This window comes from Sesamum indicum, linkage group LG3 (genome assembly GCF_000512975.1).
Source record: "Sesamum indicum cultivar Zhongzhi No. 13 linkage group LG3, S_indicum_v1.0, whole genome shotgun sequence".
NCBI lineage: Eukaryota > Viridiplantae > Streptophyta > Magnoliopsida > Lamiales > Pedaliaceae > Sesamum > Sesamum indicum.
In genome coordinates this window covers 3,646,415-3,671,100 of record NC_026147.1, presented here as the reverse complement: position 1 = coordinate 3,671,100, position 24,686 = coordinate 3,646,415, and the positions used below count along the sequence as shown (strand labels likewise).

The window sequence follows — 24,686 nt, the reverse complement described above, 5'->3', positions numbered from 1 at the left end:
ATACCCAAAGTACGAATTTCAACAACTCTGCTATAGAAAAGAGTTATTGTGAGTAAGAATCATGTGACCTTTGCTTAGGCTCTGACTCTCTCTCTCTCTCTCTCTCTGATAAAACTTATCTTTATGTGCCAGAGCTGAAATTCAATACCCAAAGTACGAATTTCAACAACTCTGCTATAGAAAAGAGTTATTGTGAGTAAGAATCATGTGACCTTTGCTTAGGCTCTGACTCTCTCTCTCTCTCTCTCTCTGATAAAAGCCCATCAAGAAACCTGTCTTCCCAACCATTCCAACCACCAAAGGCCCAAGAAAGATTTAATCTTTTTACTGTTTGATTCTCTTTTTTGTACTAATTCATTGTTTTCTTTTCATTTGAGGGGTTTTTTATTTTTTCTTTGATAGTGTGTGTTCTGTGTGTGTTGTGATGCTACAATGGCTGCAAGTGCTTCAAGATTCATCAAGTGTGTGACTGTGGGTGATGGGGCTGTTGGCAAGACTTGTATGCTCATATGCTATACAAGCAACAAGTTTCCTACTGTTAGTAGTCTGCTCTTTTGGTTTCTTGTTTTCACCTGAGGGGAATAAGTCAGTGTGTTCTTGTTTTTTTCCTGAAAATATCCATTTGGTTTATGACTTTGGTCCTTTTAGATAATCGTGCAGATGTGTGGTGAAGGGAATGCAGTCTAATCATGCAGTTCATGTTTTCCTATTATGTAATTGTCTGATTAGGCTTCTGGACTTGCAGCTTTTCTCTGTTTAACCCTGCCTTTTTGAAGGGGTGGGTGGGTAGGGTGGGGACGGGGGGTGGGTGGATAAAAGAGGTGTCTTCTTTCATATGCTTCTGGAATTATACATTTGGTATCTTTCTTGAACTTTGTGATTTGGGTTTATTTGCTCTTGCTAGTTGAGATCACTAATTTGCATGTTTTTTTTTGGAATTATATCCTTAACTTTTAGACATTTGTTAATACTTTTTTTTTTGTTTTTTGGGAAATTAGGACTATATACCAACAGTTTTTGATAACTTCAGTGCAAATGTGGTGGTTGAAGGAACTACAGTCAACTTAGGCCTTTGGGACACAGCTGGTATGCTTCTGCTTCAAATCAAAATGCATTTTCACTATCTTGCTATAAAGCATGAAACTGTCTTATTTACTGTCAAGAAAAGGAAAAGAGAGAATCTTTTTCAAGTGTTGAACTAAGCATATGGATTTTGGTTTCTGATATAATAATAGGTCAGGAAGATTACAATAGATTAAGGCCCTTGAGCTACAGAGGAGCGGATGTGTTCGTCTTGGCATTTTCATTAGTCAGTCGTGCAAGCTACGAAAACATAGTTAAAAAGGTGAACATTGTCTACTTGAAAGCAGTGCTATGTTTTCTGTTGGCATTGATCTTTTTATAAAAATAGTTGTTATGACTCTTGATGGTCTATGTTTGGCAGTGGATCCCTGAACTTCAGCACTTTGCTCCTGGGATTCCCGTTGTGCTAGTCGGCACCAAACTAGGTACCTCAAAATGGTTGCCTGTTCCACTGAAAATTTTTTGTCATTCTCTGATAGCATGAGGAAACTCGATCGCCATTCTTTGCATGCCACTTTAACTTTTTCTGACTGTTTCCGTTATTGCATTACTAAATACGATTGATTTCAAGTGTGGATGCGAAACGGTGTTCCTTCTGTGAAAAATAAACAGATTTCAGATAGATGCTCTGAGGTCTCTTAGTAGGTAAAACATGTAACCTCTACTCTTTACCAAATCATGAGGTGCTCTAGTAATATTTCTCTGGATCTTCCTTGGATCGTTCCTCATCCGAATTTTCCATCATGATGTTCTGTTGGATTCTGCCGTAGTAATTAGTTATACGGAGAAAATACACGAATTATTTAAACCACAACGAGAGTAGTTTTGGCACCGTAGAGTATTGTAAGCAAGTGGTACCACTGACTTCCAAGGTTTCTATTTTTTCTGTTTGAGATTGGATACATTGGATGCAATATGCATTAAATTCCTTATTTTCAGACATACGAAACATCCACTTGGAGGAGACGAGTGTATATCGCCTACTGATTTTCCAAATTACTATACTTTCCAATGAATGCTCGAATTTCTGTACTCTCGGTCCTGAAGTCGTAGATTATCGTGGTACATTGTTCAACAATTCACATCCAGTTGAATGAATAGGTGAACTCAAGGATGACACAAGCAATATTTTCATGCCATAAATGGCATTGATTAGGCCCTAAGTCTCCATGAGCATGATCCATGACAACGTCCATACACACTGCACTCGTTTCACTTGCCAAGGAATGGTCTATGATTTTATACATCTGTTTAGGAGGTTCCTCTGTCCAGTATATACAGATTAATTCCAAAATGCAGGCTGATACTAGGAATTCGGAACAAGATAGTATAGCGTCCCAATCAAGAAGCTACTTATGTTGCACTGTCCAATGCTATAACAGAAATAGGGCATAAAACCAGAGATTTCCACATGGCCGTAATGGCCCTGAGACGAAGCATGTCTGAAATATTTCCAGCTTTACACTGGAATCATCTCACCATAGTACCTGTTTCAAGGAACTCGTCAATCATCATAATTCTTAAAAAAGATGAACGGCCTTTCCACTGTTTCTCTGCACAGCATAAACTTATATACTACTACGTAAGAGTGGAAAAAGTTCATCAATATCTACAGAATAATAATCAAATGGTGATTTCACTAATTTTTCTCCATGGAATTTGGAGTTTCTTTCTCCTCTCTCTCTGTGGGTCTGTGATATAATCTGAACTAGTGATTCTTTCTGTATGATCAATAGATCTTCGCGAGGATAAACGCTACTTGGCTGATCATCCTGGACTAGTTCCTGTTACTACAGCTCAGGTGTGAGTCCTTATCATCTGCTGCTCACTCTTTGTTTCTTACATCTTGAAATAAAATGATGGGCATCCCATAATCAGGGGGAGGAGCTCCGCAAACACATTGGTGCGTCTTACTACATCGAATGCAGTTCCAAAACCCAACAGGTATATACAAGCATTTATTTTGTTGCTTTTCTTGAGTTCCATGCCATTGAAATGCATGAAAAAGGGTTCACCTTCAAAGGAAACTTGTTTGATAGTAACGAGATATCATCCCACAAGACGAGTTTGTTAAGAAATGCATTTCGGACAAATGAATTGAGTTGAGCCGAACAACGCATGGTCATACTTGTTTGTGAGCTTTGTTCGATCATTAAACAACTTGAGCCTGAATTAGTTGAGCCAAGCATGAGTTAATTTGAGCAACTTGATGCTTTCACACTTATTATAGTGTAACTTCACTTTTTTGGTTGTAATGAAGTTGAGCTATCGAATAACAGACAGCTTTCAAGCTGGATCTGTCTGATGATGATGCAATGATTTCTGCCCCTTTAATGAGATATGCAGAACGTGAAAGCCGTTTTTGACGCTGCGATCAGGGTAGTCATCAAGCCACCACAAAAGCAAAGGGAGGAGAAAAGGGCACGTCGAGGATGTTTTGTGTCAGTAAATCTACTCTTATGCTTTCTGAAAATAGCTTGTAAGCTGAACAATATAGTCAAACACTCGAAACTCAATCCTAGATTTCGAAACTTGTCTGATTCCGTTTACTTCAAACAATGCATTATGATCTCGACATCTTAGGTAGTATTTTCCGATAGTCAAGTATTGTTTTCTGAGATTACAGAGTCGAACTTTGGAACTTAGACCGGTTTTAATAGTTGGACGTTGACAAATATTCATTTGACTGACCATCTCACGGGCTGCGATTATTGCAGGAAAATCTTCTGCGGAAGAAGAACCGCCTGTCTGGAGTGAAATCCATCATTAAGAAGGTCTTGATCTTGTTCAATTTGCTGACACAATTGTGCTTGTTATATTTTTAAGGTTGATCACATGTTCCCCAACTGAATAACCTCGGATCATGCTTTACTGTTGGAAAAACATGTCTGTTAACTGGAATAGGGATGGAGGAACAATTCTTGGCTATAGTATTCACTTTATTTCTACATTTGCTTGTCTTGTACGATGCAAGGAAACAGTTTACAATGTGATTGGTAGAATTCCACCAAAGATATTCGATAGCGGGATATCTATCTTATAGATCTTCGCCCCTGCTTTGCGCACACATAGAGTGCGCCTCCTCTGGTAATTTATAACTGAATCCTAAAGACAATGCCGAATTACTAAAATGTCCTTACAAATTACTCATACGAATTTAGCCCGCCAGCCAAATGTGGAATTCGTAAAATATCCCACTTCTCCATTATCCTTTGCTCATAATTTTACAAATCGTCGTTCCTATTATATACACACATCGAGTGTACTTCGTTATCTGATTGATAACTGAACCAAAAGAACAATGGGCACATAATTCATGGACCAAGAGGCTAGCACAAAGGTTACATATGTAGATCATGTTATGTTTTTGGGCTTGGGTAGTTTGGTCAATATGTCCTGTCCTGATTGTACTCCCAATGTCTTCTCTTTACATAGAATTGTTTGATCATTTGCAATTACCATTGGATATGGTCCTAACGGTTCAAATCAAACTTATACATTTGATCCTTGTTAAAGATTTCATACCATAATATTTAGTTTTGCTCATCCTTTCTTATAGCCTGAATAATCTCCAAAATACCCTTAAATCGCTTTTCACAATTAATGTTGAATATCGTTATTTAATTCGTTTTGATGATATATCAGTAAATAAAAGTCCACACATTCTTAATAGATGAGGATAAACAATTAGAAGGCCATATAAATTATTTTAAATATATATTTTTTTATTACACACACATATATTTATATATATGTACATTTATATATCTATATATATAGTTATACATAATATAAATATTATAAGGCGGCGGCTGTGAGCAGCCACCAACGTCGCCTATATATATTTTTTTAGTATTTGATATTTACTTGATATATTTTATAAATAAATATAATTTATTAAAATATATTTAAATTAAATAATAATTTAAATTTTTTAATAACATATTTGTTATAATTGATTTTTATTTATATTCATATAAATATTTAAACTTTAAAAGTTAATATAGTATATTAAATTTTGCATTGTGCTTTGTTAATTAAAAATTTAGTTAATATATTTTATAAATAAATATTGATGGGTATGGCCCAAAAGCGGTTGGCCCAAAAAGAGATTCTAAGCCCAAATTAGACCCATCAGCCCATGATGGAAACAACCCGTCTAAAAGCGTCAGGCTTAGCCTAAGAAGGGAGCCTACTACAATAGGTTCGGCCCAAAAGGGGAGTCCGCTAGGCTCAGCTCAAGAGGGGAGCCCGCCACACCCGAGCCTATTCAAGAGAGAAATCTATCAAGCCAAGTTTGGTCCAAGAAGGAGACCCAGGTTGAAGGAGTGTTGCACCCTCCCAAGGCCAACCCAGGTAAAGAGAGGTGTCCTCAAGAAGCTGGATTCCTCAGCCTAGGAGGACTCCTTGCAGAACAAGAGTCTTAGTGACGAGGGAGTCCTTATTCGTGCCTTTCAAGTTAAGGAGAGGATATGGTCATATCTTATCCCCAAATTCCCACCTCCTTCTCGGACACGTAGCTCTTCCTGGAGTTCATGAAGAGAGGGACTCATCCTCTATAAATATGGATGGCACTCTTCAACAGACTTCCATTCAAACAATCTGGAAACTCTCTTGACACTTCTCTGCCACTATTCAATTCGTGCTTTTGCTATATTTTGCTTACGAGTTTCTTATTTCTATTTCAATTTCTCGTTACAATTTATCTCAACGTTTATTTATTCTTAAATCCGAGACTAATTTAAGCATTAGAGTGCTAACATGTTATTTTGCAGGTCCTTTTTTCTCAAGTTCTTTCACTCCATTAGGCCAAACCCAGCATCAGATCCAAGGACTTTGGACTCATGCTAAAATCGCACACATCAATTGGTGTAGCCTGTGGGAAATTTGAGTTAAAGGCGTGAGTTACTATGAAAAATCCCAACAATCCCACTAACAAGCAGAATGTCGTGGAGGCACCCGGCAACAATCAACCTTTGCAGGTTGTTGCAGGAACCTCCCTAGCCTCGATAGAGGATCCGTCCCCATGTTTGCCTGAAATCCAAAAAGTTGCATGAAACTTCCTTCAGCCCCAAGAATGCTTTAATTGAGAGCTGTGCTAAATATTCTAAAGCACATTCTTCATTGTCCCTCGAGGATGACTTTGGAATGAACTCACTTGTTGTGTGGCAATTGGAGAATGTCTAGATCTAAATTGGTTTCACCAACTGATTCAACAAAGGGAAGCACTCTGGCAATTGAGGAAGTTTGTATGGTGATGGGTTATTAACATATGTACCATATTCGTCGGGACAATATTACTTAAATAAAGATTAATGTTTTCAAAACTGCCAATCTCAATTGGCTTTTTAGTCATCGATTCCAACAGAAATTGCCTAGCGAAAACAATTTTTTTCCATATCTCTCTATAATGTATAAAGAAACATCATTTTGAGGAGAAATCTTCAAGGGTTCAGTTGTTGTTGCAATGGCAACTGTGTATCCAAATGATTATTATCATCTCTATTTTATTGTTTCAATCTTATGATAGGTATATCTACCACTCGTATTGTGGATTAATGTTAAAATGTTTAGTTCTGCACCTAAATGTCATGCCTTTAAACATAATTGAGCTTGTCATCCCTGTGTTAATGCTACTATAGACTAGTAGCAATTGAGTAGTAGAAATTGAGTTGCCGGTTAAAGTATTTAATTCAATGAAAGTTATTTCATGATGGTCAAGGTTTTATAATTGGCATATTGTAATAAAGTTTTTTGCTTAGAAAGGGGAAAAAAACAATTTTCCTGGCAGATAGAAAACAAATATTGATAGTATAAATATAGATCGATGTAAACGTTGTACCATAGGGGATTATAAAGAGTACTTGAAGAAGTTGTTACATTAACTAATATCTTTAGTCCAATGTAGCTCACATACCTTTTTATTTCTGTTCTGAAACATATGCACCTGCCCGCCAGCCACCTTAACTCCTCCCCCCCTCTCTCTCCATATCAAATGATAACTTGATGCCTACTAAATGAAACAAACAACAACATCTTCTGCTAACCTCTTCTCAAGCAATTCATGTGCAAAAAACCATATGACCTACTTCACCTCATATTGGGGGGACAACCTTAATGCCCTGCCTCACGCCCACCCCTCACCCTCGATGAGTCCTATGTTTTCTTGTATCGTGGTCGTAATTCCAAAACTGCCCTTGAGAAGGGCCAAACCTTATCCATTGTTGACAAGAACAAGTCCCTAGAGTAGAAAATTCTCCAATCCAAGCGGTCAATTCGCTGCACTTTTCACTGCGGTCGCATTTTGCTGCTTTTCCGCGCCTCGAGGGTTGAGATTACTGATGATGCTCAGTCTCTTCGCCCCCTCCAAGTGGTCTTTTCATGAGTCACGACGACGTTCTTCTTTTCCTTTTTTTTTTCTATCTACACCAACAGTGATTCACCACTTTCTCTCTACCACTCATTCCCTCTCTCTCCCTCTCCCCAAATCTTCCCAATCCTTTCTTTGTATGCAGCAAAGCATATGAGAGTATTTGTTCGCGCATGTGTGGATGTATGTTTGATTGGCAGTTTTGAACGATTCGATCATACTGTCTCGAATTGAAGAATCAGAATCCTATCAAGAAGAAAAAATCAGGGTGTCGATGAAATTGGACTAATCTAGGGTTCATTCAAACTCAAATTTTTGGGCTTTTTCAATATGGAAATTGGGGGTAAAATGAGCCCAAGATTGTTTTCCGGTGATGAGTTTTTAAATCTTCAAATTTTCTTTTTTCTCTAAAAATATGATTATAAGATCTTATAAAACATTGAAAATTGTTTAGTAATATATTTTCAGAAAAAGAACTTTATTTAAAAATATCGTCTATTACGACTTCATTAAAGAGGTTTTATTAAATTTTTAAAAACAAAATAACTATTCTACACATTTCATAAGTTATATTATTTTATTTTATCTAAACAATCAAGGTTTTACTTTTATAATCAAAATAAATATGTTTATAAGTGAATTTATATATGACTTTATATAGTTTTTTAAAATTTTTTTTGGTGACATCCTCTTTTTGAAGTTGTGGGAGAAGATATGGACTTTGATAAAGCTTATCCTCCATACTTTAATAAATTCGGTAGGATTCTTGATATTTCAATTTTTAAAATAATCATCCGATTATATTCTATTATTTTTCGATAAATTTGCGTAATAAATTCAACTATCTTGATCGTAATAGTAATACCAACATTTACAAGAAAATGTTGGATGCTCAAATAATTGTATAGATGTAATAATCAACGTCAATAAAATTATAAAATTTCACCTAATTTTAAGAATTAGATGTGTCGAACACGGGCAATATGTACTATACTTCACTACAAGCACTAGCACACGTACACACGGGATGCAATAAACATTACTGTGTCATTATTTAGTTTATTTATTTATTTTCTAAAAAATAAAATTTTTTTGATTATAAATATATTTTTAATTCAGTTTTGTACGATTAAGTCTTTCAAAATGAAAAATTCGTAAAATAAGGTATATATTGTATTGTTGCTGATAAAATAATTAGATGAAAATACGTAATATAATTTAAAATATAAAATTCAATTCCAATAAATAGAGGTTAATAATTACTTTTATTCAAGAAAATCTAAAAAAGAAAATAAAAGTCAAGTAATTTCTTTATGATGATTGTAACTGCAGGGGTGATAACGAGATTTTACGAAAAAAGCGGGGCGCAAATATAATTATACCAAAGTTCCGTGTTCCCATTGAGAAAATAAAAACTGCGGTGTTTCCTCTCGCCATCTGCTCATTTCTGAAAAATTTCCCTCTTTTATCTGTCTGCAGATTCATCAAATCCCTTAGGCCTGCCTTCAATCTCTCTGTAGATTCAGCAAATCCCGCAGAATTGCTCCTTTATGTATGCAATTGAATTCGTGTCTAAACGTCAATTCATTCATTTAGCAGTTTTATGTCCATATTACATGTTCGATTGGATCGGAAGGTTATGTGAGTAAGTAATTTGTGTTGTGCAGATCGCAGGATTGAAGGCGCTTGAGAATTTCGGTGATTGAAGCTGTTTGTAATCAGTAATTTTGAATGATCCAGGGTTTTTCGAGTTGGTGATTGGGGATTTCTAGGGTTTATGGGAAGAGGTTGAATTGGTGGTTATTAGGGTTTTTGGGTATGTGAGAAGCGGAAACGGTGAAAATTCCCGGGATTGATGGTTGAAGCTAGGGTTTTTAGTTGTTTACAAATTGGGAAAAATGCAAAGGAGGGGTTTTTATTATGCATGGGAGGGTTCAGACGGAAGGTGAGGGCAGTTGTAGAAGTTCACAAAGCAGTAGCAGTTGGCATATGCACCCAACTGTAATTGCTGCGGATTCAAATTCGTTCTTTAAGGTGGGTATTTTTTGTCTTCTCCCCCTTTTTCCTCTATCTATGTCTCTCGGATTTTTTTATTTTTTCGTGTTGTTTTTGAATAAATACATTAAAATCCGCTGAACTAGTTGATTTCATTGATAACTTGTGGTTGTCATGTATCCGCTGTTTGTAAAATGTTGCATATACCACGTGGAGACTTTAATTCATTGGGAGTTATTATATTAAATATCTATTATATGTATGTATTTTATGATTGTTCATAATAATGCCTGTGAAGTTCTTCGGAAGGCTTGATTTATTTGCCATGTTGATTTGTTATTTGGCATCAATAAGTGTTCTAGTGTTGATGATGTATGTAGATTCTACCCAATCATGTGAAGTGTCTTCCCAAATTCATCATTTTTGTTTGTCTTAAATGATTTGAGACTTTGATGGGTTTTGTGACCAGACCTACTGTAAATTTTAATTCTATGCAGTTAAATTTCAAGTGTTCCTCACTTCCTCTGCTTCATATGTGTTTCACTATGAATTCCTCTGTGCACAGGCATGTTTACTAGTCTTTTGCAATATTCCAATGACTTGTTAGTCCCCTTTTGGGTCCTTTGCCACGTTGGTCTTTCTGCACTTTCCTTTATCAGTGTCTCATTTGCCCACCCTGCCCTACCCTGGCCAAAATTGCAGACCCAGACAACTAAGGCAACATAAATCCAGCTGAATGGCATCATTACCGCTTAGCATTAAAATCATTACCTGCACACTTGAGGATGGAACCAGCTGAGCTCAGTTCCTTAACTATAGAGTCGACCTCTATACTTAGAGAGTTTCTGAAAAAATAATATATAAGACTCCCATCCTCAAAGTTCCCTACAACTTCACCACAACCAATGTTTTAGAAAAGCAAGGGTCTTAAGAGATCTCGATGACAATCATGCAACTAAATCGCATGGTCCTTATGTGGGCTTTGTGTTATATGACCAGTAATTCATAGTATTTTCTTTAATGATAGTCATTCATTGTTTTATGAACTAGATGTTTGGGCCTTTTTCAGTTTGTACCAGGGATAAGTTTGCTTGTCTAGAGTGCTGTAAATGATTGTTTTTGTTTGCATGAATGTATAAAATATAATACGCCAACCATGTTATCATATCCATATCATACTTGTGTTTGATACTAATCTTATTTCGGGAAATGCAGTTTATTACCAATAATCTCAATTGATAATTATTTACGGAACCTTATCCATATAACCTGTTATGGTTCGGATACTTTAGGAAAATGCTTGAAGAAAAATGTTACTTTGTGACTTAGCTAAGTGAAAAACAATATACTGAAATATGAAAACCAGAGAAACCTCAGATGCCTTTTTCAGTAATGTTAGTAACTTGTCAACCTCAGGTGTTTTATAACTGAAAACTTAAATCTTTATTCTCTAATGCCGAGGACAATCAAGTTTGTAATCTTCTTGCAGGATGGCCGCAAAATCAGTGTTGGTGATTGTGCACTTTTCAAACCTCCTCAGGATTCTCCTCCTTTCATTGGTTTAATTCGCTGGTTGACTTCAAGGAAAGACAATAACTTGCATTTAGGAGTCAATTGGCTTTATCGACCGGCTGAGCTAAAGCTTGGAAAAGGCTCTCTGCTGGACAGTGCTCCGAACGAAATCTTTTATTCATTTCACAAGGACGAGATACCTGCTGCCTCAGTACTTCATCCGTGTAAAGTTGCATTTCTTCCTAGAGGTGCAGAACTTCCCTTCCCACAGTCCTCTTCTGTTTGCCGGCGCGTCTATGACATTGAGAACAAGTGTTTATGGTGGCTAACAGATCAAGATTACATTAATGTTAGTTATCATTTGCAATTTTTTTTCTCAGTTTATAATTTTTTGTTTTTACTTGATTGGCAAGGGTGGGAGTAAGTGGGTGAGCATTATTTTTGTTGGTCATAATCTTTTTCAGGGTTCTCATTTACACTAAATGATTTCCCAGGAGCTACAGGAAGAAGTAGACCAGCTCTTATACAAAACAAGATCAGAAATGCATGGTATGTTGCAGCCTGGTGGTCGTTCTCCAAAACAAGTTAATGGCCCGAATTCAGTCTCCCAATTGAAACCTGGGCCTGATCATGTTCAAAATAGTGGGACTTCCTTTCCTTCCCAAGTTAAGGGAAAAAAGAGGGAAACAGGAGATCATACAGCTGATCCTGTCAAACGGGATCGTTCTTCAAGGACAGAAGATGGTGATTCTGCTCAGTACAAAGCTGAAAGTAGTTTGAAATCTGATATTGCAAGAATAACTGAAAAAGGAGGAGTCGTGGATTTGGAAGGTGTTGAGAAGCTCATCCAATTAATGCAATCTGATAGAGCGGAGAGAAAAATGGATTTGACTAGTCGTTTGATGCTTGCTGGTGTAATAGCTGCCACTGAGAAGGTTGAGTGCCTTCAGCGATTTGTTCAGCTCAGGGGTTTACCTGTATTGGATGAGTGGCTCCAGGACATCCATAAAGGAAAAGTTGGCAGTGGTAATAGTTCAAAGGATTGTGATAAATCTGTTGAGGAATTTCTTTTGGTTTTACTTCGTGCACTGGATAAACTTCCAGTGAATCTTCATGCCCTTCAAATGTGCAATATTGGCAGATCTGTGAATCATCTACGTTCAAATAAAAACATGGAAATTCAAAGGAAGGCACGGAGTTTAGTTGACACATGGAAGAAAGGTGTTGAAGCAGAAATGATTAGTATTGATGCAAAGTCTGGTTCAACCCAAGGCACATCTGTGTGGTCTTCAAAATCACGCCTTACCGAGGCATCCCATGCTGTGAAAACTCCAAATGGGTCTGATGTTGCCATGAAAAGCTCAATTACCCAGCAGTCCGCATCTAAAACTATTTCAATAAAGTCCTCGCATGGGGAAAATATCACAAAATCTGCATCTTCATCTCCTGGGCCAGTGAAGCCTGCATCACCACATACATCTGGCAAGGAAAGCCAACCAGGAATTTCTGTTGGTGGCAGTCCTGATGCCCCTATAACTAGGGAGGATAGGAGCAGTAGTTCTAACCAGTCTCATAGTTACAGTCAGTCAATCTCTGTTAAGGAGGAGGGGAGGAGTTCCCCTACAGTTTCAGCCATTGCTGGTAAGATATCAAGTAGTAGTTCTCGTAACCGAAAAGGCAGTGGTTTTCCAGTGGTAAATGCAGGTCAGAAAGAAAACAGTTCAAGCAGAAGTTCTTTAGTGCACAGAAGTACTGCTTCAGATAAGTTATCGCAGTCTGCTTTAACAAGTGAAAGAGTCCTTGATGGACCCACCAGTGAAGCTTGCAATCATAAGCTTGTTGTTAAGATACCAAACCTGGTGCGAAGTCCCACACGAGGTGTCAGTGGTCTTGATGACCCTTCTATTATGAGCAGCCAAACTTCTTCTCCCGGTCTTTCTGACAAAGTCGAGCAGCTTGACACGATTCCAAAGGAGAAAAGTGATGCATCTCGATCTGACATCAATTTGGATTCTTGTCAAAGCAATGACAGAAAGGATGCATCTCGTGATGGTGCCGCATCACCTGCAGGTGTTCCTGATGATGAGAAAAGTACGTCAATTGTGGACTCCAGGAGATTATTAATTGAAGGCCCGAAGAAGAATGATGTGAAGTCAACAAAGTTGCATGAAGCTTCTTTCAGCCCCATGAATGCTTTAATTGAGAGCTGCGCTAAATATTCTGAAGCACATTCTTCATTGTCCCTTGAGGATGATATTGGAATGAACTTACTTGCTAGTGTGGCAACTGGGGAAATGTCCCGATCTGAATTGGTTTCACCAACTGATTCAACAGAAAGAAGCACCCCTGCAGTCCAGGAAGTCTCCTTTAGTGCAAAATCAAAGTCTTCACCTGAAGATCAGGTTCAAGGATGTCAAAGTCAGTTTGTGAATGATGCTGAAAGTGACGACAAGAAACAAGCTGCTTTAGATAGTAGTTCAGGGTCTGAAGACAGTTCAAATTTGCCTAAACAAGCATCACTTATGTGTTCTGTTGATGTAATTCGTGGTCCAGCCCATACTTCTGCAGATCTACCTGTTAAAGAGCGCAATAAACCTCTTGACTCTGTCAGTTCATTCTTGAGAAGCACCATCGACCCTGTGTTCTCCACTACAGAGACGTCAAATCAAGATGCAGACACCAATGACAAGATAAGTGGTGGTGAGGGAAATAAAGGAATTCAGGAGGAAAAGGCCCCGTCAAATGATGTTAATGCTGATAGTATACTAAATTGTAAGGGTGATGAAACTAATGCTGCTGACACTGAGGACAAGGCTGGTAAAGATCTTTTAGATACAGACAACGTGAACTTAATTGGTAAAGTTGCATTGTTAAATAAATCGTGTGTTGAGGACTGCAAGCATGATGTAAATGAAGGATTGGAGATGGGAACTAACTCTCAGCAGAACTTTACTACTGCAGAGAAAGCTAGTAATGAAAAGCTGCAGCAAACTGCACCTGTCCAGAGCCTAGTGTCTGAAACTAGCAATGAAGTCAAAGTTAGAGAAATGGATTCAAAGACTCCCATGACTAATGCTGAAAGAGAGAACTTTGGTTGGCCAGTTGACAGAAACACAGCTACAGAAGGTAATAGTGTTGCTGATTCGTTTCTTAGTAGTAATGACCTCAAGCGTCGTGATATGGAGGTCAACATTGATAAGAAAGAGACTGCTGATTGTTCACTCGCTGAGGGAGGATTTCCTGTGCCTGTGGTCCATGAAGCTCAGAAGAATCATGAGTTGAGAGGATCGAAGACTGCTGGAGTTGAAGTGGATGAAGCGGAGTCTGCTTCCACTGTTGGAGAGGCTTCTTCTGCTGCACCAGCATCTGTTCAAGATTCAAAAATAAAGTTTGACTTAAATGAAGGTCTCATCTTTGATGATGGGAAATATGGCGAGCCTGTCAGTTTAATAGCTACTGATTCAACCAGTGGTCCGATGATTAACACTCTCCCATTTTCTGTAGATCCCATCCCTAGTTGCCATCCTGGTTCCATTACGGTGGCTGCTGCTGCCAAAGGTCCCTTTGTTCCTCCAGCGGACTTATTGAGAAGTAAAGTGGAACTCGGGTGGAAGGGGTCTGCTGCAACTAGCGCATTTCGGCCAGCTGAACCCAGAAAAGTTATTGAAATGGCGTTGCCTTCCACAAGTTTGTCATGTGATGCTTCTACCAGCAAAAATGGTCGCACTCTGTTGGACATAGATTTGAATGTGCCAGATGAAAGAGTTCTTGAGGAAATTGCTTCTCGAGACTCTGCATTGGCCCTTGGTATGGCAAGTGATTCCGTAAATAAATTCTCCACATTGCTGAAAGAAAACTCAGGGTCTATCCCAGTTCTTAGCTCCGGAGGACTGGATCTGGATTTGAATAGAGTCGATGAAGCATCTGAGGTTGGCCAATGCTCCAGCAGCAGCAACCGTATTGGAGAGGGTTCCAGGGTGCATGTGAAACCGTTAAGTGGTCTACCTACTACTGATGTTCAGAGGGATTTTGATCTCAATGATGGGCCTGGGGTTGATGATGCTAGTATGGAGCATTTATCGATCAATCAACAAGTCAGGGTTCATATACCATCTCAGCTGCCTTCTGTTAGCCCTAGAATGAGTAATCCTGGGCTTGGGAGTTTCACATCTTGGTTTCCCCCTGGGTATACTAACTCAACTTTGGCAATTCCAACAATAATCCCGGATCGTGCTGACCAGCCCTTTCCAGTTATTCCACCTGGAGCAGCACAGAGAACATTTGGCCCTGCTGGTATAGCTCAATTCAATCCTGATGTTTACAGAGGATCAGTCTTGTCATCATCTCCTGCAGTTTCATTCCCATCTAGTCCTTTCCAGTTCCCTGTGTTTCCATTTGGGCCTAGTTTTCCTCTTCCATCTGCCACTTTTCCTGTTGGAGCAACGTCATATGCTGATTCCTCTTCAGGAGCAAAGCTGTTTGCTCCTCCTGTGAATTCTCAGTTGTTGGGCTCAGTTGGTGCAATCTCATCCCAATTTCAGAGACCTTATATGGTTAGTCTTCCGGACAGCAGCAGTAATGGTGGGTTGGAGAATAACAGAAAGTGGGGTAGACAGGGTCTAGACCTCAACGCAGGCCCTGGAGCCATTGAAAGCGAAGTCAGGGAGGATATGTTGCCTCCACCGTCAAGTCAACATTCAGTTGCCAGTTCACAAGCTCTAACAGAGGACCAAGCTAGGATGTACTCAATGTCAGGTAGTATTTTGAAGAGGAAGGAGCCAGATGGAGGGTGGGATAATGAAAGCTTCAGATATAAGCAGTCTTCATGGCAGTAGGAACTGTAGACGGCTCCATACTGCAGCATTCTTGTAAGTCCTGTAAGTTCTTTTCCCCCAAGTAATGTTTACTATGACGTTTGGTAATATTACACTTTTATAAGTCTTCTGTTTTCTGGATGAAAGGTGATCAGCTTGAAAAATGAAAATTCCTAATTGATTTTGATGATGATTTTCCAAGAAAATGATTGGTTAGTCAATAAAGACTTGAAATGCTATGCTATATGCTCAGAGTCTCTCAGACTTATTTAAGGAATGTGTTGTTTTGAACTGATACTAGCACAGTAGTTTGGGCATCTTTCATTTTGAGGGTTGCAGGCACTAGAACATTTTGTGATTCTTCTTGATTCTCTGGAAATACTCGCTGGATAATAGTTAGAGATAGACTTTGAAGTGCTACAGTTAACAATAGCTTTGTCAAAATTTCAGGGAAATCTTCTATGTTCCCAGTCAGACAATCCCACCGAGTGTGAACCTGTATAGGATTTGTAGTTCTAGGTCGGACTTGGATATGCATGTTTGACATTATTGTGCCTCCATCCTTAGTGAGGAATTTATAATATAATTCACTAAAGCACTATGATATGCCACTGTTCTGATTGATGCCAAACATACTCCTGCAACATCAGCTCCAGATGCTTTCGTTTAAACCCTCAAGTAGCACGTTCATTTTGCAGCCTGTTAAATTATGCACTGAATAACATGCAATTTACTCAGGAAAGGAAAAATTCACCTATACTTGACATTTGTTAGCAATTCTACTTAATGCACAATGGGACCTTCTCGTTCTCAAATATCACAGTTGATCGTCGTTGTTGAAGGTGAACAGTTAACTGCTTTTGACTTATTTCATAATGTTTTGTTCTTATTGCTGTGCAATCTTCAGTAAGGCCTATCAATATGTAAAACTACTTGTTTATGAAAAATGCACTCTGCAGTGCAGAAAACAGAATAATCTTTGTCATACAAAAATCTTGTTTATAAACTTGCTTGTCACTGATTTGTTGCTTTTCTTTATATTCATGTCAATCTTAGTGAAAGGGATAAGGCATCCAACATTAGGAGACTACATATGGCAAGAATTGTGTATAGATTCACACCTGCCTAGAAGATGGTAAGGTCTTCTCTTACTTGCCTGAAACAGAATAATTGTTATAGGCAATGACAGTAAGAAGTCCCTTGATTTAAAGTTTCTAGGCTGAATTGTTATGATGATTAGGAGTTAAAATATAGTAAGAATTCCCTTGATTTAAAGTATCTAGGCTGAATTGGCGTGATAATTAGGAATTAAAATATCTGATGGGCAAAAGCTACTCGATCATAATTTTGGGTAATTGAATGACGTGCGATATGACCGGAGTATCTGCTTGCTGTATAAGGGTTTATAGAACAAGAGTGGAAGCAGTGAAAAATGCGTCTCCTCCATGTTGTCTGTCCAACCGTGTTAATATTTGATTTTCGGTGTTTGGTTTAGATTATTGTACATTGGTATGTAGAACAAGGGTGAACTCAGTTGAAAATCCGGCTTCTCCCTGTTGTGTAGTCCAATATGTCAATCTTAATTTTGGTGTCTACTTCAGCTTAATTGTGATATTGCTGAAAACTACTTTTCTGTATCAGTTTGTATTTTCTCGTTAAAATTGCCTTGTTAATATGGACCTAACTTTTATATTTTGCATTTCTTAGTTTTTGGAGCAATTACTGGATCATCATCCTGCTGGGATACTCCCTCAATCCATGGGTGGTTTATCAAGTAGATTTTTACATGTCCGGTTCCCGATGCTCATCTCTTTTGGGCATCAAACTATATGCTGAAGCATTCAATGTGTATGCTTTACAAACTGTACTGGGAGGACAGAGATCCTTATCCACCTGTATATATTTTAACTGCCGGAAAGCTCGAACATCTGGCACCTGGATACTGAAGATGGATGTGCATAACAGTTTCTGCAACATTTTCTGGCTAACCATTCTGAGGAGGCTGGATCTTGAATTTATAGAAGCCCTTCTGAATTTGAACCTGCTGTTCATCATCCTTTGCTCTTTATAATTTCCTTATTTCTCGCAAACATATTTATAAGTAGATTTCTACCGAGTTTTGATACTAAGGCTTTTCATCTCACATGTTTTAGTTGTTATGGCCTCTCTTGTAAGTTTTAGTTGGTCTTGACTGTCTTACTACCTTTGCAGGTTCATTGCCTAATGTTAAATCCACAGCTCAAGATCAGATTCACATAGCAATGATGATATAATTGTTTTTAGGCCTTTTTATGTGCAGACTATACTTTTGTGTTTCCCCTGCATTATGGAGACGAACCTATGTCCTTGGTCAAGTCTTTCCCCCTCTCATTCTTGAAATGTATTACAAAGATCCTCCCCATGCTGTTGTATATTTTTATCTGACCTTTGCAACAAAGAAAAGCAAATCGACTGCTTCTCAAGCATCTTGATATCTGCCAGCATAAGGTTATTAAATTCCATCATTGTACCATTTAACCAGTCCTTGAGCAATTTGGTGTTGCTGAAAAGAGCAAGATGTAGAGAATTTATAAGTCATCAATTCTGCTAGGTGTTCGGTGCCATAACAGTGAACGTTTATCTTTGTAATCTTCACTGACTTTTTTGTGTATGATTGTGGTAATTAAATGTCTTCCATTGGTTGACACCGATGCACGATAGACCATAGAGTGCGCAAGGTGTGATTTTTTGGGACCTTAATAATTGGTTTCTAGCGACATCAGCGTCACCTGCATCTTTCTATATGTAAGATTTGAGCAACTTCCTGAGAATAATTGTAATTTTTCCTTTTAGTCAGCACAAGTGATATGTTATCTGCTATAGCCGAAGTTCTCTTCATACAACCCGATGTTGTAGCGTTTTGCTCATGATTGAGGCGCATCATGTCTAGCTACACTTGCTGGCTGAGCTCGAGCTCACTCATGATTGAGATGCATCAAGTCTAGTTGGATGTGTATCGACATGATTCTTGCAAGGATTTGATGTGCTATACTTGCTGTCTGATGAGAACCAACCAGTTGAGCGATATCAACAGCAACAAAATAGTAGAATATGTGGGAGCACGTAATTCATCTTCCGTTATAATGCACGCGGGGAGTCGAGTTTGAGAAACCATATGAGGGAGGGGTGATTTATATAACTAATGTGTTATTTTCTTCATATATTAATTAAAATAATTTTTATTACAAACTAGAATTTAAAGGTCAGAAACTGATTCCTTTACCCTTTGGACGTCAGCAAGCTGCAGGGCGGAAAACAAGATATCAACTTCAAATCTTGTCTAATGTTGCGGTTACGTCATCGTTACCTATAATTCAAAATAAGAAACAACATATTTTGTCAAATTCGACCTAATCTTGAAATTAAGATATCTATGCTCAATAGGATGCTGCTCCAGTTCCAACATTCAACAACCACACTGCATAGAAGTTAAGAGTTTGATTTTGTATTATTGTAGATAGTAAGAGCTTGACAATATTGTTTTGTGTGAGGAATGCATAATATCGCTGTGATATTCTACTAGTTAAAATAGTTGCCACAAATGTTAAAGCTACATGGCTTTTAATATAACTTAATAATAGGATATTCACATTTTTTTGCCTATTGATTTATGCACTGAAATGACATCCGACGTACTTAAAAGGAGGGATATATTTCAATGTGACATTTATAAGCAAGCCTGTATGCTCTAAAGCATTACCAGACACGCTTGAGTTCTTGGATATCCACTGGGGAATGTTCTTATGGGAGTTAAACATTCAACTGCTTTTCGTCTTACTTTCTAGTGTATGGTTTTCCAAGTTTTGGAGCAAATCCAAAACCATCACCTTGTTGATATACTCTTCAAGCCGTGGATGGTTCTCGAGTAGATTTATATGTCCAGTCTCTGATGCACATCAAACCTTATGATGCTTCATTCTGTGTATGTTGTTTCAACCGTACTGGGAGGACAAAGATCCTTAACCATCTATACATACTTTAACTGTCGGAAAGCATGAAACTTGGCGCGCCTGGATACTGAATATTGATGTGCATGTTTCTCCGAGTTTAGATTCACCAGCAACAATATGATATTGTATGTTTAGTTAGTCTTTTTTTATGCACTATATATACTTATGCGCATTATCCATGTGGAATGGATTCCAAAGACCCTCCATTTAGTTTAAGAGTATTGATTTTTTATGCGCTATAATAGAAATTGCCTAGCAAAGTTCCATATATCTCTATAACGTATGATAAAAGCATTGAAGGAGAAATCTTCAAGGGTTCAGTTGTTGTTGCAATGGCAACTGTACATTCAAGTGATTCTGGTCATCTTTGTTTTATCGTTTTAATCTCATAATAGGTATATCTACCTCCAGTATTGTGATTTAATGGTCAAATATTTAGTTTCTATGCCAATGCTAGTATGGACTAATAGCAATTAACTAGTAAAAATTGAGTTGCCGGTTAACAATGTTTGATTCAACGAAAATTGTTTCATGATGGTCATTTTTTTTATAATTGACATATTGTAATAAAGTTTTTTGCTCAAAAAAGAAAAAAGCAATGCAGATAGAAAACAAATGTTGATAGCATAAATATAGGTTAATGCAATGAAATAAAATAATGCCAAGAGGACTTGAAGAAGTTGTTACACTAACTACATATCTTTAGTCTAATGTAGCCCACATACCTCTTTATTTCTGTTTTGAAACATATGCACCCTGCCCGCCAGCCCACTTGATGCCTCCCCACATCATGCCTTGATGCCTAGTAAATGAAACAAACAACGACATCTTCTGCCACCCTTTTTTCAAGCAATTCATGTGCAGAAAATTATATGACCTACTTCACCTCGGATTTTGGGGAATAGCCTTAATGCCCTGTCGCATGCCCACCCCCAACCCCACAGTGGGTCTCATGTTTTCTTGAATCGTGGTCGTAATTCCAAAATCGCCCTTGGAGGAGGCCCAAACCTTATCTATTGCTGACAAGAACAAGTCCCTAGAGTAGAAAATTCCCCAATCCATGCGGTCAACTTGCTACACTTTTCACTACGATCGCATTATGTTGCTTTTCCCTGCCTTTGGGTATGAGATTGTTGATGATGCTCGTTCTTTGCCCCATCTGCCCCCCCTCCAAGTGGTCTTTTCATGAGTCACGACGACGTTCTTCTTTTCCTTTTTTTTTTCTATCTACACCAACAGTGATTCACCACTTTCTCTCTACCACTCATTCCCTCTCTCTCCCCCCCCCCCCCCCCCTTTATCTTTCTAATCCTCTCTGTGTATGCAACTAAATAGACGGGAGTTCTTTTTCGCGCATGTGCGGATGTATATTTGATTGATAGTGTTGAATGATTCGATCATACTGTTTCAATCTTTGTAAGTTTTTGATGGGAGAATAGGAGCCAGAAGGAAAAATCAAGGTTTTGATGAAATTAGAGTGATCCAGGGTTGATCGAAATTTAACTTTTGGGTTCTTTTGATACAAAAATTATATAAATGATAATTAATTATAATTAAATATTCTATTTCTTGTAATGATGAAATATTAAATTGCAATAAAAAATTCAAATTCTTTTTTTTTTTAAATTATTTTTCCATTTGAATAGAAATGTCGATCTCCTGAGGAGTGGAAGGTATTCCAAGCCACTCATAACGGGTCTTCGGGTTCCATAGGGCCTCAACCTAAGCCGAGAAGATTCGAGTCGAAGCCCCAACTGGATAGGACCATTCCAAATCAAGTCCAGCAAGAGGCTCAGGGAGCACAGCAAAGCCCCGAAACCCTTTCACAAGCTGGAATGTCATAAGGTATGGGCTTTGTACCAGTCATGGAACACCTGTGCCCGACCCAAATGTGGTATCAAAGCCTCGTCTCTGATTCTTCGCCTCAATGGTGGTAATCTTCTCTAAACTCCTTCTTTACTTTTTTCGCAAAATATTACTGTTGATCTATTGACTATTTTTGGGTGATTTCTTGCTTACCGATGATATCTGTCTTTTGCCGATATTTTTTGACTGCTATTATTATCGATTTTTAGGCGATAATTATCTGAAAATTCTGCCACGTTTTCTGTTGAAATTTGCTGCTATTTCTGGCTGCTTTTTGTGCAAAATTTTTGAAAAATATCCTCTATAGTTGTTGGAAATTATTCTCTGCTTTGTGCTATTATCTTGTTGAAATTTTATTATTGTTATTACTCTTAACCGCGGTTTAATTCCCCTATTCTCCCACCTGGCCGGACCCTTGAGGTCTCCAGGTATCTAGTCGAGAATTAGGCTGGAAGGCCTCGATTTTTTTGAAGTCCGGAAATTCTGTAATTTTTCTCGGGAATTTGTTGTGAATAATTTATTTTTTGTATACTGAGTATTGTTGTTGTTATTGTGAATAAGCATTTTTGCTTGGTTGAATTTTTTGGCTTAAACCCATTTACTGCCTTTGAATTTCTTGTGTGCAATTGTGTTGAATTTTGTTTGTATTTTCTTGTCAAAAATTTTCAAACTTTTGGAAACTGTTTTTGAAGAAACCAAAATTTAAAAAAAAAAAAAATTGAAGCTATCACTTTTTTGTAAAAACTGTTTTCGATTTTTTAGCGGTTTTTTCTGAAGATTTTTTTTTAACAGTAAAAATCTTTAAAATAAAGTTTCTAAAATTATTAATAAATTGTTTTAAAATATGGCAGGAAAATACTCTGAAAATATTTATGAAGAAAAGAAATTAGAAATTGACGAGTATACATATTCTTCCATTATTTTGAATTTATCTGACACTGTTTTAAGAAAAGTTGGAAAACAAGTTTCGACAAAAGATTTGTGGAAAAAATTAGAGAAATTATATACGAAAACATCCTTGCCAAGTAAATTATTTTTACTTGAAAAGCTTTTCGTTATAAGTTGGATTCGTCCAAAAATATAGATGATTTCACAAAATTGATTCAAGATATTAAATTAACAGGTGATAAAAATACTGATGATTATTCTGCCATTGTTTTGTTAAATGCAATCCTTGATAATTATAGCGATGTTAAAGCTGCTATTAAATACAATTGAGATAATATTAGTCTTGAAACCGTTATCAACGGTTTAAAGAGTAAAGAAATTGATCTAAAGACTAATAAACCGTATATGGAACAAAATGAGGTAAATTTTGTTACAGAAAAAACAAAATACAGAAATTCTGAGCCTAGTGATAACGAAGAAGAAGCTAAGGAAGAAAGAAATAAAGATAGGAGATGCTACAATTATGGCAAAAAGGGCCACTTCATAAAAAATTATAAAAGACAAAAAAGGTTTAACAATAATAAAAATAAAGAAGAAACAAACTTAGTGCTTGAAGAAGAAGAATTAAGTGTTTATTGATTTTGTATCAATCTATAATTCTTCGTCTTATGATCACTTTGTGTAATTTTTTTGTTAAGTGCAATGTTCCTTCGTGAATAAAGTAAGCCTTTGTGTGATTAGCCTAAGTGGCTAAATGTCCTTAAAAATGAGCCTATGTGGATATTTAATTTTGCCTATGTGGTTGTGTGATTGTGCCTTAGTGACCATATGTGTGTGCCTAAGTGGCTAGTTGAGTCTTTATATATCTTAGTGACAGTTTTATCTTATGCAGCTGCATGGATTAGCCTAAGAGGCTGAAAGAGCCTAAATCTTTATTTGATGTAGCCTTGGTGGCTTGTTGAGTCTTTGAATGTGCCTCGGTGACAATATGCTGTAGCTTGGTTTTTTTTTTTACTTATAAATTAACTTAGTGTTAATTATTGTAGATTGTTAAAAGTGCTTAGTGCTAATTACAAAATGAGCTATGTGCTATATCTTGTGATATCATGTTACTAACATCTCTTTCGTAGGTAAAAGTTCTCGGATATGATGAACGCCAAAGATCCGGCTTTGGGTCAGATTCTCAATTGGGTCCTGATCCAAGATAGAGAATGTGAAATAATTTTAGCCCATGACCAATTGACGGAGGCCGAAAGACACTTACTGGATGGTTCTATTTCTTCCACCGAGCCCAACTCACTTACTCAACCCATAACCCATTAACCCATGCCCATAACCCGACCCGGTTAGCTTTTAACCCCCAAAACCTAACCCTAAAATATTACTCACTAATTTCTCTCCTCTTTTTTTTACAACAGCCGATCGTCCCCTCTCTCCTTCTTCACTCACCTCTTAGTCTTCCCCTCATCCTCTAGTTCTTCAATGGAGCCTTCTCTAGGGTGTTGGGAATATCCTCCACCGCCATTCTTCCCCTTACATCGTCTTCTTCATTAGCATAAATATTCCCCTTTTTTTGTCGATAATTATCTAAACACAATAGCACAAAAATACCTTGAGTTCGTGAGTTTTCTTCGTGAAAATCCGTAGTGGTTGGTTTAATCCTCTTTGTGGCTGGTTTTGAGTGAACTTGTGGTGTTTCTCTTGATGAGAAATAGAGCAACCGTGAGTGTCGGGTTACTAGCCTTCTCGTAGCCGTGTATTTGACCCCTCCGGATCTTTGGCTCCCTGAGCCTATATATTTATCTACTGCATTCTTTCATTATTTAACACTTCTGTAAGTAATTTATTTGTTGTAAATCTAGTTGTATTATTTAAGGATTCAAAATCCATAAATTTGTAATAGTTGAGTTAGGATTTCTCGTGCTTCCGCTGAAGGGCAAATACTCAACTGATTGTATTACGTTATTTTTCGATAAATTGGCATAATAAGTTCTACAATCTTAGTCTTAATAGTAATACCAACATTTACAAAAAAAAAAAAAAAAACGTTGAACCCTAAGATAATTGCATAATTTATAATAATAAACGACAATAAAATTATAAAAATTCACCTAATTTATGAGTTACGTGTGTCATACATATGCAACATGTACTACATTTCAGTACAAG

General features: G+C 37.4%; 2 protein-coding genes and 1 long non-coding RNA gene across 14 annotated transcripts; all 3 read left to right on the top strand.

Moving 5' to 3' along the window:
- Nucleotides 203-4,101, top strand: LOC105157182 (rac-like GTP-binding protein ARAC10). 3 transcript variants are annotated; one of them, XR_002286717.1, is made up of 8 exons: nucleotides 203-537; nucleotides 999-1,086; nucleotides 1,236-1,345; nucleotides 1,445-1,508; nucleotides 2,820-2,884; nucleotides 2,962-3,027; nucleotides 3,363-3,524; nucleotides 3,801-4,101. XR_002286717.1 is itself a non-coding variant. In XM_011073513.2 (8 exons), exons 1-8 carry the CDS (start codon nucleotides 433-435, stop codon nucleotides 3,838-3,840), a joined length of 633 nt encoding a protein of 210 aa, XP_011071815.1. In that variant the 5' UTR covers nucleotides 203-432; the 3' UTR covers nucleotides 3,841-4,101. The 3 variants fall into 3 exon arrangements, 2 of the variants coding, with proteins under 2 accessions (XP_011071815.1, XP_011071817.1); XM_011073513.2 differs by having other exon boundaries at nucleotides 3,430-3,524; XM_011073515.2 differs by lacking the exon at nucleotides 3,801-4,101 and having other exon boundaries at nucleotides 3,344-3,472.
- Nucleotides 8,864-18,128, top strand: LOC105157181. 9 transcript variants are annotated; one of them, XR_847426.2, is made up of 7 exons: nucleotides 8,864-9,005; nucleotides 9,121-9,487; nucleotides 10,938-11,309; nucleotides 11,455-15,828; nucleotides 16,513-16,616; nucleotides 16,831-16,909; nucleotides 17,482-18,128. XR_847426.2 is itself a non-coding variant. In XM_011073511.2 (5 exons), exons 2-4 carry the CDS (start codon nucleotides 9,374-9,376, stop codon nucleotides 15,793-15,795), a joined length of 4,827 nt encoding a protein of 1,608 aa, XP_011071813.1. In that variant the 5' UTR covers nucleotides 8,864-9,005; nucleotides 9,121-9,373; the 3' UTR covers nucleotides 15,796-15,828; nucleotides 17,482-18,128. The 9 variants fall into 9 exon arrangements, 3 of the variants coding, with proteins under 3 accessions (XP_011071813.1, XP_011071811.1, XP_020548625.1); XR_847424.2 differs by having other exon boundaries at nucleotides 11,455-15,837; XR_847428.2 differs by lacking the exon at nucleotides 16,513-16,616.
- Nucleotides 21,056-24,466, top strand: LOC110011767. Of its 2 annotated transcripts, XR_002286849.1 has the most exons (3): nucleotides 21,056-21,223; nucleotides 21,410-21,696; nucleotides 23,648-24,466. It is a non-coding gene; the product is annotated as an uncharacterized LOC110011767 (long non-coding RNA). The 2 variants fall into 2 exon arrangements; XR_002286848.1 differs by having other exon boundaries at nucleotides 21,056-21,696.

What these genes read in the sequence shown, in the direction of transcription:
- LOC105157182 (XM_011073513.2), top strand. Translation starts at nt 433, where the DNA reads ATGGCTGCAAGTGCTTCAAGATTCATCAAGTGTGTGACTGTGGGTGAT. An exon ending in AGGCCTTTGGGACACAGCTG is followed by an intron (nt 1,087 to 1,235) that starts GTATGCTTCTGC and finishes ATATAATAATAG; the next exon opens with GTCAGGAAGATTACAATAGA. An exon ending in GCACGTCGAGGATGTTTTGT is followed by an intron (nt 3,525 to 3,800) that starts GTCAGTAAATCT and finishes CGATTATTGCAG; the next exon opens with GAAAATCTTCTGCGGAAGAA.
- LOC105157181 (XM_011073511.2), top strand. Translation starts at nt 9,374, where the DNA reads ATGCATGGGAGGGTTCAGACGGAAGGTGAGGGCAGTTGTAGAAGTTCA. An exon ending in ATTCAAATTCGTTCTTTAAG is followed by an intron (nt 9,488 to 10,937) that starts GTGGGTATTTTT and finishes ATCTTCTTGCAG; the next exon opens with GATGGCCGCAAAATCAGTGT. An exon ending in CAGATCAAGATTACATTAAT is followed by an intron (nt 11,310 to 11,454) that starts GTTAGTTATCAT and finishes ATGATTTCCCAG; the next exon opens with GAGCTACAGGAAGAAGTAGA.